This window comes from Lontra canadensis, unplaced genomic scaffold, assembly GCF_010015895.1.
Source record: "Lontra canadensis isolate GAN:19392208 unplaced genomic scaffold, GSC_riverotter_1.0 scaffold50, whole genome shotgun sequence".
Taxonomy (NCBI): Eukaryota; Metazoa; Chordata; class Mammalia; order Carnivora; family Mustelidae; genus Lontra; species Lontra canadensis.
The window spans coordinates 1806023-1822999 of NW_022631044.1; the positions used below are offsets into that span (position 1 = coordinate 1806023).

The window sequence follows — 16977 nt, forward strand, 5'->3', positions numbered from 1 at the left end:
TGAATGAATTAATAAGTGAATGACTCCTGTCTGCCTTTCAGATCTTCCCCAGCTGGATATTGAGGGCCATTTCCAGCCTGAACCTCTCCTGAAAAGAGAATCACTCTCCGAAGCATAGTTCATCCAAAAGGGTCCAGGACATCAGCCCTGTGCCATTCACCCCAGTCTGCCCATCTGGTGAGACAAGGCACGGCCTCAATCTGGGTCCCAGAGTGCATCGAAGAGCCAAGTGCCCTGGAAGGATCACACTGGGGCCTTGGGGCCTGGGCCAGGGGAGCAGGCTCACAGAAGGAAATAGGAGAAGCCCTCCTGGGGAACAGGAGAGGAGGCGGCCAGCGCTGTGCTCCAGAGTTCCAGCCCCTCGGGCGAGAGAAGCAGAGGCCTCTATTTTGGAAACACTATGTTTTCATGCTCTTTGCTTTTTCTCTAAGTACGTTCCTGCTGCCCCCGTAGATTAAGCCTGATCTCTGCAGGAGAACACAGACCCATAGCTCATGCTAAGCTTCAGACCATGAGAAAAAGGTGTATTTATGCAGACCAGATCTTTAAGCAGGGTAAGGAAGCAGAGCAAGAGAGTCACAAGAAATCCCAAAATTGTGGGGGATAAGGTCACAGCCAAAAGTCCAGCAGCCCTCCCTGCCTGAAGAGTTTCTGGCCCAACCCTTTCCACGGTGCTCCCCCTGGATAAAGTGGAACCTCTTCCTGGGCACAATCAAAGAAAGCAGAAGGTATAGTAACCTCCCACTTAAGCAAACACAGCCTGGGAAAGGAAGAGGAGAAGCCTAAGGGAGGAGGGGGAGCGGGAAAGGGAACGTCCTGGAGAACCAGAACATGCTGGGTCTCTAGGCAGACCAGACACCAAGTCTCAAAGCCCACCCACCCCGACCAGGCTTGTCAAAGGATAAAGTTCCATTCGGGATGCTGAGCTAGAGGTGGCCCCCCACTCTCTGCCCCCGCCCGCCCCGGCCAGGCAGCCAGACACAGCTGTCTTCTACAGAGTCACACCTCACTCAGGTACTACAGGGACACACAGCCAACACGGCCCCATGGTTCAAACTGTTTTATACTGAAATACATATGGGCGGATCCAAAAAGGGTTGGGTTGGGGGCGAAAGAAATGATGAAAGGCGGGTGATCCCAGGACTCGCCGTCACCAACTCTTGGAGCGTGTGCCCGTCTGTTTGCACCCCAGCAGGTGGGTCAGGCCCGGAGGTCCGGAGGAGCTCAGCTAAGCCCAATGGAGAAGACGGCCAGTTGTGGGCCAGAGTCCTCAGCTGAAGGGTTTCACCAGCTTCATAGCAGCGTAGTTCTGGAGGGAGGGGAGAGGCGCGGACATGTGATGACAGCTGCTGGGCAGGGGACGGCAGGGCAGGGTGGGGCAGGAGGCAAGAGCTGGGAAAGGAGGCTCACCCACTCAGCCACCCACCCACACCTTACCCTCACCACCTCCCACACCACCCTCAGCTCAACACTCCTCTTCCTGGGGCTCTCACCAACCACACAAGCCTACACCCTCCTGAAGCTCTGCTCGCACCCTCCAACCTGGAGCCATGGCTGCCTGAATGCCTCTGACTGCTCCCCCACCAACCCAAGGCCCACTTCCATGCCCCAGCCACCTACCAAAGGGCAGGTCTGTCCTGGCCTCCTCCATCAGACAGGTGGCCCGAAGACATGGCTATGATTCTCCCCAGCCCCTCCCATTCACCTTCATATGGGAACCCACATGGGCTCATTGGCCACCACACTCCCATCCAGCCAACAGAAGGAGAGGGCTGAGGGGTAGGCTGTGTGGGGATGACCCCCCGTGCAGGTCAGCCCCAGAGATGGGTCACCCCTGATTAAGTCCTGCCAGCTGCAGGACTGACAGGAATCTCCCCTCCCCACTCCTCCCCCCACAAAAACCATGAAAACACATACAACACAACACAAGGCTCCTAATTGGGACAGTATGTTCCTCAGCGCCGGCCCGGGGAAAGCCAACTCTGGAAACAAAGCCGCCGCTCCTTCCCCGCCAGATCGCCTCCTGCCTCCCCACGCTGGCCCTGCTCCCGGCTGGCTCGGGTGTGGGGGGGGGGCCTGGGGGGAATCAGACAGGCTGCCCTCCATGTCCCTCTCCCAGGGCACTTTCCAAGAGGGTGGGAAGTTAGGCCAACTGGAGGGGAGTAGCCCTCACTTTGGGCCCCTCTCTGTCAGACCCTCGGCCCCCAAGGCCTAAAAGTCAGGTGAGGGTCTAGGACCCACCCACTGATCAGGTGACTCGGCTGGAGGGGTGCAGGATTTGCCCAGGTGGTAGCAAAGACCTACACAGACAAGGTCTATAGCCTCAGGCCTCTACTGTCCCTCTCGCCCTGGACCCCTCACCTAGGATCTGGCCCTGACGGGCACCTCCGGGAGAGGGAAGACAGAGCTGGTAGCTTAAAGAGGACAATTTCCAGCAGGACTCAAGGATAGTGATGCCACAGTTGGGGGACAAGACAAGGGAGAGGCTCTGAGCAGGGCTGTTGGACAAAGGGCTCCTCTGGCCCTGCTCACGGGGCCTGGGGCTAAGACAGCCCCAGAGAGGAGGAAGGACCACAGGCTGGCAGGAACTGGAAATCTTCCCTCCCTCTCCTGGCCATGGAGCAAGCCCTCCTTCCCTGGGTCCCTGAAGGTCTGGCCTGCCACCCAAGTGCCTGGCAGGGCAGGGCCCTGCTGGCCACAGGCAGGAGTTAGTCACAGAATGGGCAGTGGTGACACTTGGGACCGGCCCCTGCCCTCCCCTTGGCTCTGATGGAAAGCACCCCCAGGAAAGGCAGAAGAGCTTCCCTAACCACAGTGCTAGTCACAGCAGGTCAGAGCTGTCCTAGGCCGGCTCCCTCCTCATGTGGACAGGAGAGCCTTGCCAAGGTCACAGAGGAAGTCCCTGGCAGAGCCAGAGCTGAGCCAACGTCTGACTCCAAGCCCAGAGCTCCGTCCTGCACGGACTCACAGAGCTCATCGTGGCCCGAGTTGCTTCTCCTCCACAGCCCAGAACTCGGCATTTTAAACCAGCTCCCTGGTCCCACTGCTGCTGCCCCTCAGAGCACCCGCCTCCTTGTGAAGCAAGGATCTGAGCCAGCTCTCCTCTCCCTAAACTCCCCTGGCCAGAGCCTCAGGATGGAGCCCCAAACAGTACCCTGTCCCTGGTTCATGTGAACCGCTTTGCTCTGCCTCCCGGGGAACCACGCTCCCCAGTGACGCAGAGCTCGTCACCCTATCCCTCATGTTCACAGCACTCCCTCACCTCCCAAACACACACTCTGGGCTTCATGAAGCCCTCATCTGAACGGAGTGGCAGCCCAATGTACCCAAAATGAGAGGAGGAGAGCCCGAGTCTGGATCTGAGGCTGCCACATGACTCATGAACTTCCATGGGCCTGTGTCAGTGATTTTGGGATTTTGTCTTCCTTTGCTTCCAGAAGGACCCCCCAAACCACACGTTTCTTGTAGGGCCCTATAACCTTGACCCTCCCCTGGACCACAGCCAGAGTCAGCCAACCGGCCATGACTCCTTCCAGAACATGTTTCAGATGGTGCTCCAGGTGATTGCAGAGGGCGTAAGGGCCTGGCCTGCAGCCGGACACATCAGCCATCCTGGCTCCAGACCCTCCTTTCTCATTTAGAGCCTAGAGAGTAGCTGGGGCCTGGACGGCCAGGCCCACCTGCCCGCATGCTGTTCCTCACAGTCCATGATATGAGGGACTGAAGGGGAGGGTTTTGGGGTTTTAACTCTCTTCCCGGTAGGAGATGTGTGCTGCCCATGTAAGGCCTCGCCAACCACAGTGGGAGAGAGTTCTCTATCCTCCTCCTCCTCCTGGAGAATTCGCAAAGCAAAGAGGATGCAGACATGTAACTGTAACTCCCAGAGCGGACTGCCCGCTATGGGGACCATGCCCTTGGCCACAGCGTGGTGCTGAGCTGGACTGAGGCCCACGGCGGCAGGAACCCAGGACCAGGAGCTGGGCAGATTCCTGGGCAGCCCTGAGCAGCCCCTTCCCTTCACTGGGTTTCCGTTTCTTTGCCATTAGAATCCAGGTGACATGGGGTTGATCATGCCATTCTCTCTACCTTTATAGCAATTTGAAATTCATATATGAGAAAGGTTTTTTAAAAACTTAAAGAACATTAAAAATCAGGAGCCAGGGGCACCTGGGTGGCTCAGTGGGTTGAGGCCTCTGCCTTCAGCTCGGGTCATGATCTCAGGGTCCTGGGATCGAGCCCCGCATCGGGCTCTCTGCTCAGCAGGGAGCCTGCTTCCCTTCCTCTCTCTGCCTGCCTCTCTGCCTAATTGTGATCTCTGTCTGTCAAATAAATAAATAAAATCTTTAAAAAAAGAAAGAAAGAAAAATCAGGAGCCAGCCTGGGAACACTTCAAGGTCAGAAGTTCCAGAGACATGGTGGGGTGGGGGCTGGAGCCTTGTTGCTCCCTGATGAGCTGGGGGGATGGGAAAGCATGGACAGGGAACAGGGGCCCTGCTTCTCCTCCCCAGGAGGGACCTAGTGGAGTTGGGGGTACAGAAACCTTTGTTAAAGCGACCCCCATGGTTCCTTGCTGGGCATCAGCTGGCTTCCTACCAGCACCACCAACATGCCTGGTGAGAGGCTCCTGGGCCCACCTTCTACCCTCCCACACTTTCCCCCATACCCACCCCACTGCAGAAGGCGGAACACGTTCCATCAAGGTCCTCAGGCAGACACTGAGACCCTCACCCAGAGCCAGGGTCCCCCTTCCTCCGGACCTCGGCAGATGCCTTCCTCTCTTCTCTGCCATCCCAACCTCCCCTCCCCTCCCAGACCCACTTCCACACGCTCCTTCAAGAAGGTTCCCCTGCCCACCCCTGCCCAAGGGGTCTCACCTTCTGCCAACATTGATTCCAGAGTCTGGGGACTTGCTGAGGACTTGCTATGTCTCCCCGTTGAAGGCAAACTCTCAGTACCCACACCCCACACCCCACACCCGGACGAAGGGCAGGACTTCATCCATAGAGCAGGGCCTTGTCTCTACCAGACTGGGGACTCAGTCTCCAGAGCAGGGGCTCCATGTCCCTCACTGGACCGGACACTGCTCCGAGACGGTGTGTGGGCCTCACCATCAGGCCGACTCACCGGGAAGGAATAGAGGAAGATGCCCACGAAGAGCAGCAGGACAAAGAGAATGACGAAGAGGATGATGGCACACCGGAACCGCCGCCACAGGATGAACTTCATGGTCTTGTACGGAGACGTGAACCAGAGGAAGGAGGTGTCGGGGCGCCTGGAAGCGAGACCCCAGGGGTCAGCAGGGAATGCCCTACCCGGCCTGCCTTCTCCAAGTCTTGCTCCCAAACCGCCCCGGCCCTCTGCGGCTGGCCCCCAAGACCTGCCCCCACCCCTGCCCCACAACCCCCAGCCCTTTCCCTCTGCATTCCCTTGTCCTCTGCCAGTCAGCCGCAGCGTGAGCCTTGCCTGTGCTGCCCTCTTCCTCTTGGGGCCTCCAACCCTTGGCACCCTCCAAGACCCAGTTCTCAGCCACCAGCTTAATCACAGACTAGAGATGGGGGAGCTGGGCAGAGGCTCGAGGAGCCACCGCAGGAGGTGAGCCATGGCCCCCTGGGCCCCAGCTAAGACAAACTGCCTGCCTACACGCACAGGGCTGCTCCATGGCCAGGGAAGGATGGTGGTAAGTGAAACCAGAAAGCTGACTGTGTCTTACTCACAGCCAAGAACCTCCAATCCCCTAGGTCATCTGCCAACTCAAAGAGCAAGCAGGGTGACATGTCTCAGTAATGGCTGTTTTAACACCAGAGTGCCCATCACCCCATGTCCTGGGTCTCTCTGGTCTTTGCACCCAGATCCCAGCATCCTTGGACAGGGACGCCTCTCCCAGCTCTGCCATCCCTACGGCATTGGGGACCTCGCCATGATAAAGTGGTGTCTGACCCAAGCCGGGCTGTGGGGAAGGAGCCAAACACAGTTCTCACCGCTGCCCCCCACAGCCATCCTCCTGTCTCCAGTACCTACCCTCAAGGCCTCGACATCCGCTAGACTGGTCTCTATCCTTTAGGGGTCTATGAGGTAGGGAAGACAGGGATTCACGGATGGCCCAATGAAGGCCGGAAGGCCATTTCAAAGACACATGAATGCCACCAGTGAGCCACGGAAGGCAGCTTGGTCAAGGTGAAAACCTTGATTGGGCTCCAGAGTTAATCAGAACAGGCGTGAGAATTCCAGCTTTGCTTTCCCAGTGGAATGACCTTATTTAACTTTGCTGACACTGTTTCCTCCTCTATAAAATGGGGATCATAACAACCCAGCAAGGAAGATTCCATACCCCATGACCGCATGCGAGGCACACAACCAACACCTACCCAACAGCCCCTGCTTATCGAATTAGCTGAGGGGTGTTCCCCGTCATGGTACCTGTCACCTGCCCCTAACTTACCATGTGGCTTTGGACAAATCACATCCCCTTCTGAGCCCTGTAGGCCTCGTGACCTCTGGGTGGCTGCTCAGTGGATGCCTCTTGGACCACCCCTCCCAGTTCCCTGGGCAGCAGGGGCCAAGGGCTGGGCACTAACCTTGGGTCCTCGAGCTTGGGGTTCATGTTGGGTTCATCCCGGCCCTGGCCAGCAGGCCGCTCCTCATGTTCACTCTCTGCTACGATCTCCAAGGTCATTTCCAGCTTGCCCTGAGGGGACAAAGGGGACCTGGTCAGGTGCACAAAGGCTTTGCCCTGTGTCTTGGAGAGGAATCCGGCCCCAACAGACATAAGAGCCGCTTTGTTATTATTTTTTAAAGACAAAGGGTTGTTCTGATCACAAGAGCATGACTGCTCCATTTAGAAGCTATAGAAATGTCTAAAAAGGGAGCACGAGCCATACCTCCACTATGTGGAGACAAGCACTATTCTGTTTTTATGTACTAGAGCTATTTTCCCGTATGTGGTATCTCACTTGTGTCTGTGTAGTTCTAGAGCTTGCTTCTTTCACTTAGAAATATACTATGTTTCACTACACAATTACATATTCTTTAAAGTTTGCTCTGTAAGGGCTGTAAAACGTTCTATGGGATGGCTGAGCGTAATTTATTTAGTAAAACACTTAGTCGGGTTCGTTTAGGTTGTTTCCAAGTCTTTGATGTTATAAATAATGCTGCAGAAAAACACCCCAGAGCCTACATTTTTAATTGTGTCTGTTTATTTCTTTAGGAGAGATTTTAACAAGTGGGATGACAGAGTCCAAGGGCATATTGCTAAATCGTTGGCTATATATTACCAAATTGCTTCCCTAAATGGTAAAACCATGAGCCCTCCCAGCAGGCATAAATGAGGGGTCTGCCTCTGAGTCCTCACCAACAATGCACATTTAGGGTGTTTTTTTAAATGTCTAATTGAAAAGGCAAAAATGTTGTCGCATTTAAAATGATTCCTTTAATTCCTAGGGGGAATGAACCCTTTTAAATGTTTAATGGCCATTTATACTTCTTTCATGTATTATCTACGCATGTCTTCTGCTGGTTTTTCTTTTGAGGTGCTAGTATTTCTTAGTAAGTGTTAAAATTCCTTCTACAACAAGCGTATTTTATTTCAAGGTCCACGTTAGGGACTGGCCAGCCTCCTGAGGTTTCTCAGGGAGCTGTCCGGGATTCACTTCCTCTCCAGAGGAAGGAAGGACAGTTCTCCACCGTGTCAGTCTCCACCCCTGAGCAGCCCCTTTGGGCCCTGGAAGTATCCTGCTCCAATGGGAGAGGCACTACCCCGGCCTCCCCTGGAAACTTGGCCCAGAGGGGAGCCCAGGACACAGAACCTTCGAGGCCAAATAGCAGAGCATAAATGACACAGGGTCTGCACAAGCTAGGGGTATCTTTCCAGTTAAATTGGCTCAGATCATGATCCCGGAGGCCTGGCATTGGCCCCCACTTCTCCCTCTTCCTCTGCCTCCCTCCATCTGCTTGTGCGTGTGCTCTCTCTCTTTCTCAAGTTAATAAATAAAAATCTTTAAAATAAATAAATAAATAGGCTTCCTGAGATGCAAGCCTCAAGGAGTGGAAGGCTGGGAACTAGAAGAGAACCATGACAGTGCCTCAGAAGACAGGGAGAGATAGGGTAAGAGAGAAGGAGGGCGCCAGGTCTGTGCCCAGGGACCTCTACAGAAGAAGCTAGTCAGGCGCCTGCCCCAAGCTGGAGGGAGCCCACGTACCGCCAGGATCTTCTTCTCGCCCTCGTCTGCCACGCAGGGCCACCAGCCCTTCACAGTTTTCTGTTCGAAAAGGGACACGAACCACTCCGGGTGGAAAGTGTCATCCAGCTGGTCCAAAGAGCACTTCTCGGCAGTCTTGGCGGGCTTGGGCATGTGGTTCAGATCCAGCTGCAAGGAGCCTGCAGTAGAGAGGGGTTCTTTGGCTGCAGGTTTCTCTGTCGCTGCCAGCCTGGGGCTACCCTGGTGCTGGACAGTTTCATGAAAAACTGTCACCTCCTCTGCTTAGATCTCTGGGCTTAGCCATAGGTCCAGTCCCACAGACCCTTCATGTCCCCACCCATCGCCTCTCGTTCCACACAGCTGCCCATCCAACTCTCCACAAACCCATACGCTCAGTCATATACTCTTACGGGTTCACCCTTCACAGAGCTTGCCACGCACTCAACTTCAGCTTCCATTATACAAATCCATTCATTCACCCATCGTCTCCATCCATCCATCCATCCATCCATTTCTTACATTGGTTTTATTGTGACAGAATATATATAACATAAAATTTGTCACTTTAACCATTTTTAAATGCATAATCAAATGGCGTTAATTACATTCACAACACCATGCAACCGATCACCACTATCTATTTCCAAAACTTTTTCATCCCCCCCAACGGAAACGTTGTACTCATTAAGCAATAACTCCCCATGCCCCCACTCCCTCCTCTCAGCCCCTGAGATACTTTAATCTCCTTTCTGTCTCTATGAATCAGCCTGTTCTAGATAGCTCACTAGGTGGCATCATAAAATATTTGTCCTTTAGTGTCTGGCTTCTTTGACGTAGAGCAGGTTCCGGATTCCTCCATGCTGAAGTACGTATTGGTGCTTCATTCCTTTTTACAGCTGAACGCTGCAGCATGGGATAGGCAGACCACGTTTTGTTTATCCATTCATTTGTTGATGGGACACTTGAATTGTGTCCACCATTTGACTCATGCAAATTGCGCTGCTCTGAACACTGGCGTGCGAATGTCGCAGTCTCAATTTTTAATTTTTTTGGGTATGGGAACAGAATTGCTAGGTCATCTGGTAATTTCTGGGTTGGCTTCTCTGAGGACCTGCCAAACTGTTTTCCATAGCAGCTGCACCATTTTACATTCACACCAGCATGTCTGAGGCTTCCAATTTCTCCACATCCTCTCCAACACTTGTTGTTTTCCATTTTCCACTTTTTTTTTTTTTTTTTTTTTTTTTTAGAGCCATCCTAGTAAATGTGAAGTTGTATCTCGCTGTGGTTCATCTGGCCGTTTTTTCATCTGCCCGCCTAGTTCTCCATGCAGCCATCTTTCTGTACTATTTATCTACTCAGCTGTTTTATCCATCATCTCCCTGTATAGCTCCATCTACATGGCTGAACCATATGACAATGGTATTCAGCTACCTCTGACCTCTAAAAACAGCATTTCATGTGGTTTCACCTAATCCAATCACAACAACACCATGAAGTCAATGGGATTGGAGCATAAATTGCTGAAGGGTTTAAGTGAGAGAGATAAATCTAAAAAATGTTGTCTGAGGCCAAATTAAAGAAATTCTTGAATACCATGCAAAAGAGATTGGATTTTTTTTTTCAGTGTGGAATGCTCAGTTACTGTAAGTCTCTTACCAGTGGGATACATTTCTCTAGTTTTCTTTCTTTCCACTCATCTACTTATTCCTTCACCTACCCATCTGCTGCGATCTAACTCTCTCCATCCCTCCATAGCCACCATTCGTTGAGAACTACATCTGTCCACTAATTGGGCTATTATTGTATACATCCATTTGTTCAATTCTGTATGAACATTCACGGGTCTATCCACACCCACGTGTCTCTCCATCCCTCTGATATGGATGAATGCTTATTTTCCATTTTAAATGCAGTCTAATGTAACATTAAGAAAAATCAGGATACCATACGTGTGTGTGTGTGTGTGTGTGTGCGTGTGTGTGCGTGCGCATGTATACAGAAAATTATCCCAGTATGATCTCATAAAAGACAATAAGGAAACATCATATAATCTCTGGATTGGCAAGATGATAGATCTTAGCTATTACTTTTCTTTAAGTAATAAATATTTTTAAAAAGCAAAATACATAATTAGAAACACATTATGAAGGAGAAAAAAGAAACCTTCTGAAGTTAAAAGTAGTTTTAATTGCTTTATTTTAATTTTTAAAAAAACAAAAGATGAGCCCGTTTTTATTTTGAACCATTTTCTCATGCAGTAAATATGCAGCTTTCTTTTTCTTTTTAAAAATTAATTTTCTGAAATCTCACCTCATAAAGAAAAGGTTGACAGAATGATGCCAAAAAAAGCTGTTAAGTCTGTAAGCAAAAAAGGACTTATAAAAAAAATTAAAAAGTGGTTGAAAAAAGGGGAGGAATTATTCATAATGTGTCCTTACTATGCAAAGAGCTCTGAAAATCAAAAATCAAAGATGGGGCACCTGGGCCCCTCAGGGGGTTAAGCCTTTGCCTTTGGCAGGTCATGATCTCAGGGTGCTAGGAGCGAGCCCCACATCATCATCAGGCTCTCTGCTCAGCAGGGAGCCTTCTTCCCCCCTCTCTCCCTCTGCCTGCCTCTCTGCCTATTGTGACCTCTGTCAAATAAATAAATAAAATCTTAAAAAATATAAAAGACGAACAAGATGAACAAGACCATGAAAATAAAATCCCACCAATAATGTGGAAATAAGTATATTTTCCAAGTTCTACCTCACAAGTAATGAAGAGATGCAAACAAAAATTAAAATGACGTGTCAGATAGGCAATTAAAAAAAAAGATTACACTGGTAGCAAAAGTGATATGAAAAGGGCACAGGTAGGAATAAAATGTAAATGTGAAAATGTAAAATCTTTCTAGAGAGCAACTGAACAAAATATTTCCAAAACCGCAAAAATGTACAATGACTCTAAAGATATACTTACAGTTTAGGAAAAAAAGATATGCACAAAGTGTTTAGAGATGTGTGCCTAAGGGTATCGCTCACATTGGAAGACCCAAAGACGAGCTAAGGACCCACCAAGAGAAGTTGAGTTAGACAGAATAGGGCCCAGCGACAGGCAGGAATTAAGTATGATGATGCAGATATAAATGTGGGCAGGTAACTAGTAACAGAAAGGATGTGCTTGAAATACTAAGTTTTCCCCCAAAACCAGGATATAAAACATACGTGTGATTAAAGCTCCTTTTGCTATATATATGCCATATATGTATGTCGTATTATATGTGTGTGTGTGTGAATACACTTCTAGCATATATGTGTTTGCATATATAGGAAATCATATATGGGAACATAGGAGTGGAGGTCATCTCTGGCTAGTGAAATTTTAATACATAAGCAAAGTGAGGCATTGTTGATCTGTATTTTCCAATTTTCTACAGGAATTATGTGTTGCAGGAGAATCAGAAAAAAAAAGTCCAATGGGATGTCATGATTTCGACAGTCTGAATCTTTTCTAGGGATGGCCGCTGAGTGTGGGGGAGCAGGCGGAGAGCAGCAAAGGGGAGGGAGACAGAAGAGCAGGCGGCCTTCCTCCTCACCCCTGCTGGAGCTGCTCCTCAGCATGCCCCTGCAGGTGTCCAAGGACTCTGCAAAGACCAGCTCACCTTTCTGCAAGGCTGGCCAAGAAGGGCTCCAGTGACCCATCCAGAGCCACCCCACTCCCAAGTAGCAGAGTTGGCCAGAATCAGGACTCCTGACTCCCCACGCTGCCTTTCTCGCAAGGTCCACTTTTTTTTAATTGAATTAAAACTCCCATCCCATAAAACATACCACCAATTTGACCATTTTAACGTATAAAACTGAGTGGCTTTTAATATGTTCAGGGCTGTGCCAGCACCCATTCTATCTAATTCCAGAACATTGTCATCACTCCCAAAAGAAGCCCCATGCCCATTAGCAGTCACTCTTCTTCCCCGCCTCCCAACGCCTGGCAACCACCAGGCTACTTTCTGTCTCTGGATTTGCCTGCTGTGGACAATTCGTGTGAATGGAAGCATACAATCTTAGTCCTTTTGCGACTGGCTTCTTTCACTTAGCACGTTTTCAAGGTTCTTCCAGGTTATAGCAAGGATCCTCACTTCCTTTCTTTCTGTGGCTGAATAATATCCAATCGTACAGCTAGACCACACGCCCATGGAACTCTTAGAGCTGTGACAGGGCTGTTACTCACAATCCCACCTGCCTGTTCCATACAGCCATCCTCCTCGCCCCCCATCTCACCCCGTCTCTACCACATCCTCTACCCAGCCCTCCCTGCTCCCAGCTTGGGTTTCTGCACACTTCTCCCCCACCAGATTCCTGCCTGGGGGCCTAGAGGGTGGAGCCACAGTGGCTTGTTCACTCATCACTTGGGCACAAGTGTGAGGACTGACGAGAGCTCCTCACTTACTGGGCCCGGCTGCCCAGTCTAAAAAGGGTGTGTAGACCTGGGGGCATCCCGTCAAGGGTGAGGCCAGATGCTTGGCGACAGCCAGCTCATGCCTGCCCTGCCTTTGACCTGTGCTTTCCTCTCTTCTGTACCTGACTCCTACCATCCACGCAGCCTGGGTTCCATGCCACCTCTGCTGACAGGCCCTCAGGCACTCCTCTGTGTTCCAGACTGTCCTCGGCACCAGGGAGCAGTGACCCTGAGCTCCCTGAGGACAGAAAGTAGGACCACATCTCCTTCCAGCCTTCCCAAGAATGGCATATGTGTGTGTGTGTGAGTGCGCGCGCGCGCACACACACACACACACACACACACACACACACACACACACGGCAGTGGGCGGGGGGTGGGGGGTGGTTCTGGGTCAACTCCCAGTGTGCAGAATGGTACTGACAGGAAACGGTGCTCACCCAGAAAGTCGTCAAAGGAGAACTTGTCATTGTCCCAGATCTGAAATACCACTCGGGCTGGGATTTTGCTCTCAGTCTTGTCCAGCCTCCAAAAAGCATCCTGGCCCAGAAGAAGAAGCAGGAAAGCAAGATTAGAGAGAAAGAGTGGTTTCTGCCAGCCTAGAAGGCTGCCCAGAGGAGGCAATGAATGGGACATCTCTTAGGGACTTGCCAGTGCCAGGTCTTGCGGGGGGGGAAGATTGCTAAGATGCCAGCGGACAAGTGTTCAAGGACTCAGGAAGGAACCATGCAGGCTGACTTCACATGACACGGCTCCTTGAAGCCTCCCAGTGCGGTAGGCAGAACTTACATTCCCATTTTACAGATGATGAAGCAGAGACTTGGAAAAGTTAAGAATTTCTCCAAGGTCTGACAGCTAATATTAATAATATTAATCTGCACTTCCTATGTTCTAGCCCTTTGCCACTCTGAGCTCATGTATCCTTCCAACAACCTATAAGGGAGAGGCTATCCTTACAGCTGAGGAAACCAGAGCAAGGAACTTGTCTGAGTCACACTGCTGAGAAGTGGCGAGCTGGGGTTCAAACCCAGGCAGGTAATCCAGAGTCCTGCTCTCACCTCTAAATCCTGCTTTGCCCCTGTGCTATTACAGGGGAATGGGTAGACCGGCTGGGAAGCTGAGGGCCTCCATGCCACCCTAGCTATCACTGGAAGGATCCCCCCGACACACTGTTTTAAGGAGCTGACATTGGGCGACAGTCACCCCAGCTCTTTCCTGGCCACAGCAAGCCACCCTATCTTTATTTCCAAGAGCTTGCCCTGGGGCAAATCAAAAGCCCCCAGTGCTAGAAAGTTCTCCAGCCTTTTGTTTTCCCTACCCCCCCCACCGAGACCACTCCGCCTGTATTATTATTGCATTATTATTGCATTATTATTGCAGGCTTGTCCCCCAGAGGCTCATAGAGGCTGAAGGAAAAGGAAAACCATGCTGGGGCCTGGGTTCCCTCCTGAATCCAGCCACACTCAACCCAAAGGACTGTCCCTGTGGCTTTCCCACTCATGCTTATTCCCTGTCTTCTCCCTGTAGCCTTTCCTGAGGGAGTGGCAAGGACGGGAACCATTGTGACGATCCTGCAGACACCGGGGGCCAGAACCTGAGTGTACCCAGTCACTGCAGGGGCCTGGACCCAGTCTCGGGGGACAGACTCTACGGGGAGTCTTGGAGAACTGCTGGTCACAGAGGGTTTGCCTCCCCCTGGGTGCCCTATACCCATAGCCTCACTGCCCAACCGGGGCTGTGCGGGTATCCGGCAGACCCACAGAACTCCCAGACCAAAACCCCCATTCTGTGAGGAACAGGCACCTTGCAAATCACACCACTGCATCCTGGACTGCTGCCTGATTTGGCGAGGGGCTCGAGCCCCCAGCTGGCCCCCGTCTGGTGCCTCCCCTCTTCCGGGCCCCAGCCCTCCTGCAGGTGCCTCCCTTCTCTGGCGAGGCTTTTATGGCCAGCTCCGCGGGCCTGCCTGCACAGGCCGCCAGCATCCTCCATTCCTCTGGCCGGCCTGGTTTATGGGCTTAGTAATGAGCCAGAGGTTCAAACGGCCCCTGGTGGGAGCAGCTGGGCTGGGGCTCCAGCCTGGGGAACGGCCCCCCAGGTCCCAGGCGCTCATTACGCTCCCGGTCTGGGCCCTTTTACTAGCTGTTTATTTGCAGGGTGGGTGCCTGACGCGCAGGCAGGCCCCAGTGGGTGTGCTGGGCTCCAGGTGGGGAGCCAGGCCGGGGCAAGCAGCGGTGGTTCAAAGCAGCCGGATGAAAGGAGACCCTTGTGCTTTATGACAGTCTCGTCTGGTTAATGGGGTCCCCGGAGGGCCTGCCTGCCAGAGGCCCCAAACCCCTCGGCAGAAGGCTGGCTCTGTGGCAGGACTGGGGAGCCCAGATGCTGTGAGGGACCCCAGCACCATCCCACTCCCAGGCCCGGGCCTTTGAAGCCCAGACCAGCTCATTGGTGCCTCACTGTGGGTACAGATCCACCTGCCTCCTGGGCCCCTTCTCCCACAGAGGGACACACTGGCTCTTCCCTGGTCCAGCCAGACCCTCCCTCACTCTCCTGGTTGACTTCAGAGCCTCCACCTCCTCTCCGGGCCTCCTCCGCCCCTCCCTTCAGCTACTGTCTCCCCACCGAATTCCATTCCGGCCCCCTCCCCGGGGAACCTCTTCTGGACTCCCTGACACCTCTTCCTTCTCTCCACCTGGCAGCCTTGCTGGGCTTCTCCTTCTTCCAGGGCTAGCCCCAGCCCCATGGGCTATGCCACAGTGGGTCAGCCCGATTCTCTTCTTCCTTTCCAGTGCCTAGGACAGAGAGATGGGACTCTTGCACTGACAGAATGGAACCCCCTCAAATTCTTACCCAGCAGATTCAGCTGGGCCCTCAGCCTTCCAGCATCTCAGCAGACCTTAGCATCACAATTAGCTTTCTTTCCCTCCCCCTGTTCTTCTCTCTCCTGCCTTCTCCCTCTTTGCTCCCTTGCTCAGCAGAGCGGCTTGTCTCAAGTCACCTGCCACAGGGCCAAGAGATACTCTTTTCCTGCTTTGTAGAAAAAAACAGAGCTTCCGGACCTCCTCCCCCACATCTCTACCTGTCACAGTGAAGGGGGTAGTCCCGCCTCCCACTTAAGCAGGCCACTCGGCATCTCTCAGCCTCAGATTCCCCTCTATACCTAGCCCCTTGCTCGGCAGGCGAAGCACCGGAGACAGGATGCCTGAGCCCTCGGGGGCCCATTCCCAGTCCTCACCCCACTTCTGCCCATAGCAAAGAAAAGCAGTGTGAGTTTGATCTGGAACCTTTCCCCCAACAAATGCAACATTGGCTTTGTTATGGGAACAACTTGTGATAGACAAATACCTTGAGCAAAGGCAAACAAGATGAAACCTACAAAGAGGGTAGGCTTTCCTTGACTGCTCGGAACCCAAGGCTGTTGTTAAATTCTGCCTTCTCCAATGCACTGTGCAGCAATCCCTGGATGAAAGCATTCACGTAACCTCGTTTAACCCTATTTTATTTTGTCTGATGGTTTCAGAATGTTCACTGGAACATTCTGGTTTCTCTAACATGCAGAGGAGCCTGTGTGTTGGGCTGGGCAAGGGTCATGAGGGAAGGATGAAGGGAAGAGAGCCAAGAAGACCTCAGCAGTGCCCAGAAAGTACGTTCTATATTCCCTTCTTGAAGCCACTCAACCATTCGGGAAGCAGGTGTCACAGAAGCTTGGCGGCTTGAAGCACTATGCCCCCTCAGGAAGGAAATCAGGCCAGCAGAACTGAAATGCCAGAGAGGCATTCCCTTTGTCCAGCAGAGAGCACCTTGAGGCAGATGGGTTCTGGGTGGGATGCAGGGGATCAAAGCTCTAATGGAGGTACTCTCTGCCTCCAGCCAGCCCAGCTCTGGAGCCTCCCTGAGCTCTGCGGGCTCTCCCCAAGGGCAGGTGCGACACCACCAGGAGGGAGGCTGCCTGCCTTGGACTCTGCCTATTGCAGAAGAAAAGAATTTACCATCCAGAAGAGACCTCAACGAGGAGCTGCTGAGACACAGAGAGCTGAGGTCCCAGGACCCCACTCTGTCCTCTGGCTGATGCACTGGGTCCCTCAGGGGCCTGCACCTTGCAGTGAGGTCAGGGAGGGAGGAGGGCAATGGCTTCTGGCCTGGAAAGCCTGAGCTGCACCCAGTAAGTGTCCAGCTTGGGCAGTGACCACAGGCACCAGACACAGAAATGTGGGGAGCGACGTGATGGGAGGGACTTAGCTTAGCAACCCCAATCCTGTGGACAATCCATCCACAGGTGAGGCCAGCCCCCAGGGAAGCTCTCCCTATGGGGACTGGCCTCACTGCCCCTTCCATAGCCATG

At 52.5% G+C, this 16977-nt stretch overlaps 1 protein-coding gene across 11 annotated transcripts in view; it reads right to left on the reverse strand.

The window, feature by feature from the left end:
* Positions 1-1043: 1043 nt before the first annotated feature.
* Positions 1044-16977, reverse strand: part of DYSF (dysferlin) — a 203591-nt gene continuing 187657 nt past the window's right edge. For all 11 annotated transcript variants that reach the window (XM_032873658.1, XM_032873665.1, XM_032873662.1 and 8 more), the window contains 5 exons: positions 13076-13175; positions 8196-8374; positions 6576-6685; positions 5125-5272; positions 1044-1309 (listed from right to left, as the gene is read on the reverse strand). In XM_032873658.1, coding sequence (XP_032729549.1) covers positions 1271-1309; positions 5125-5272; positions 6576-6685; positions 8196-8374; positions 13076-13175 — 576 coding nt within the window. In that variant the 3' untranslated portion in view covers positions 1044-1270. The remainder of the gene's footprint in view (positions 1310-5124; positions 5273-6575; positions 6686-8195; positions 8375-13075; positions 13176-16977) is intronic.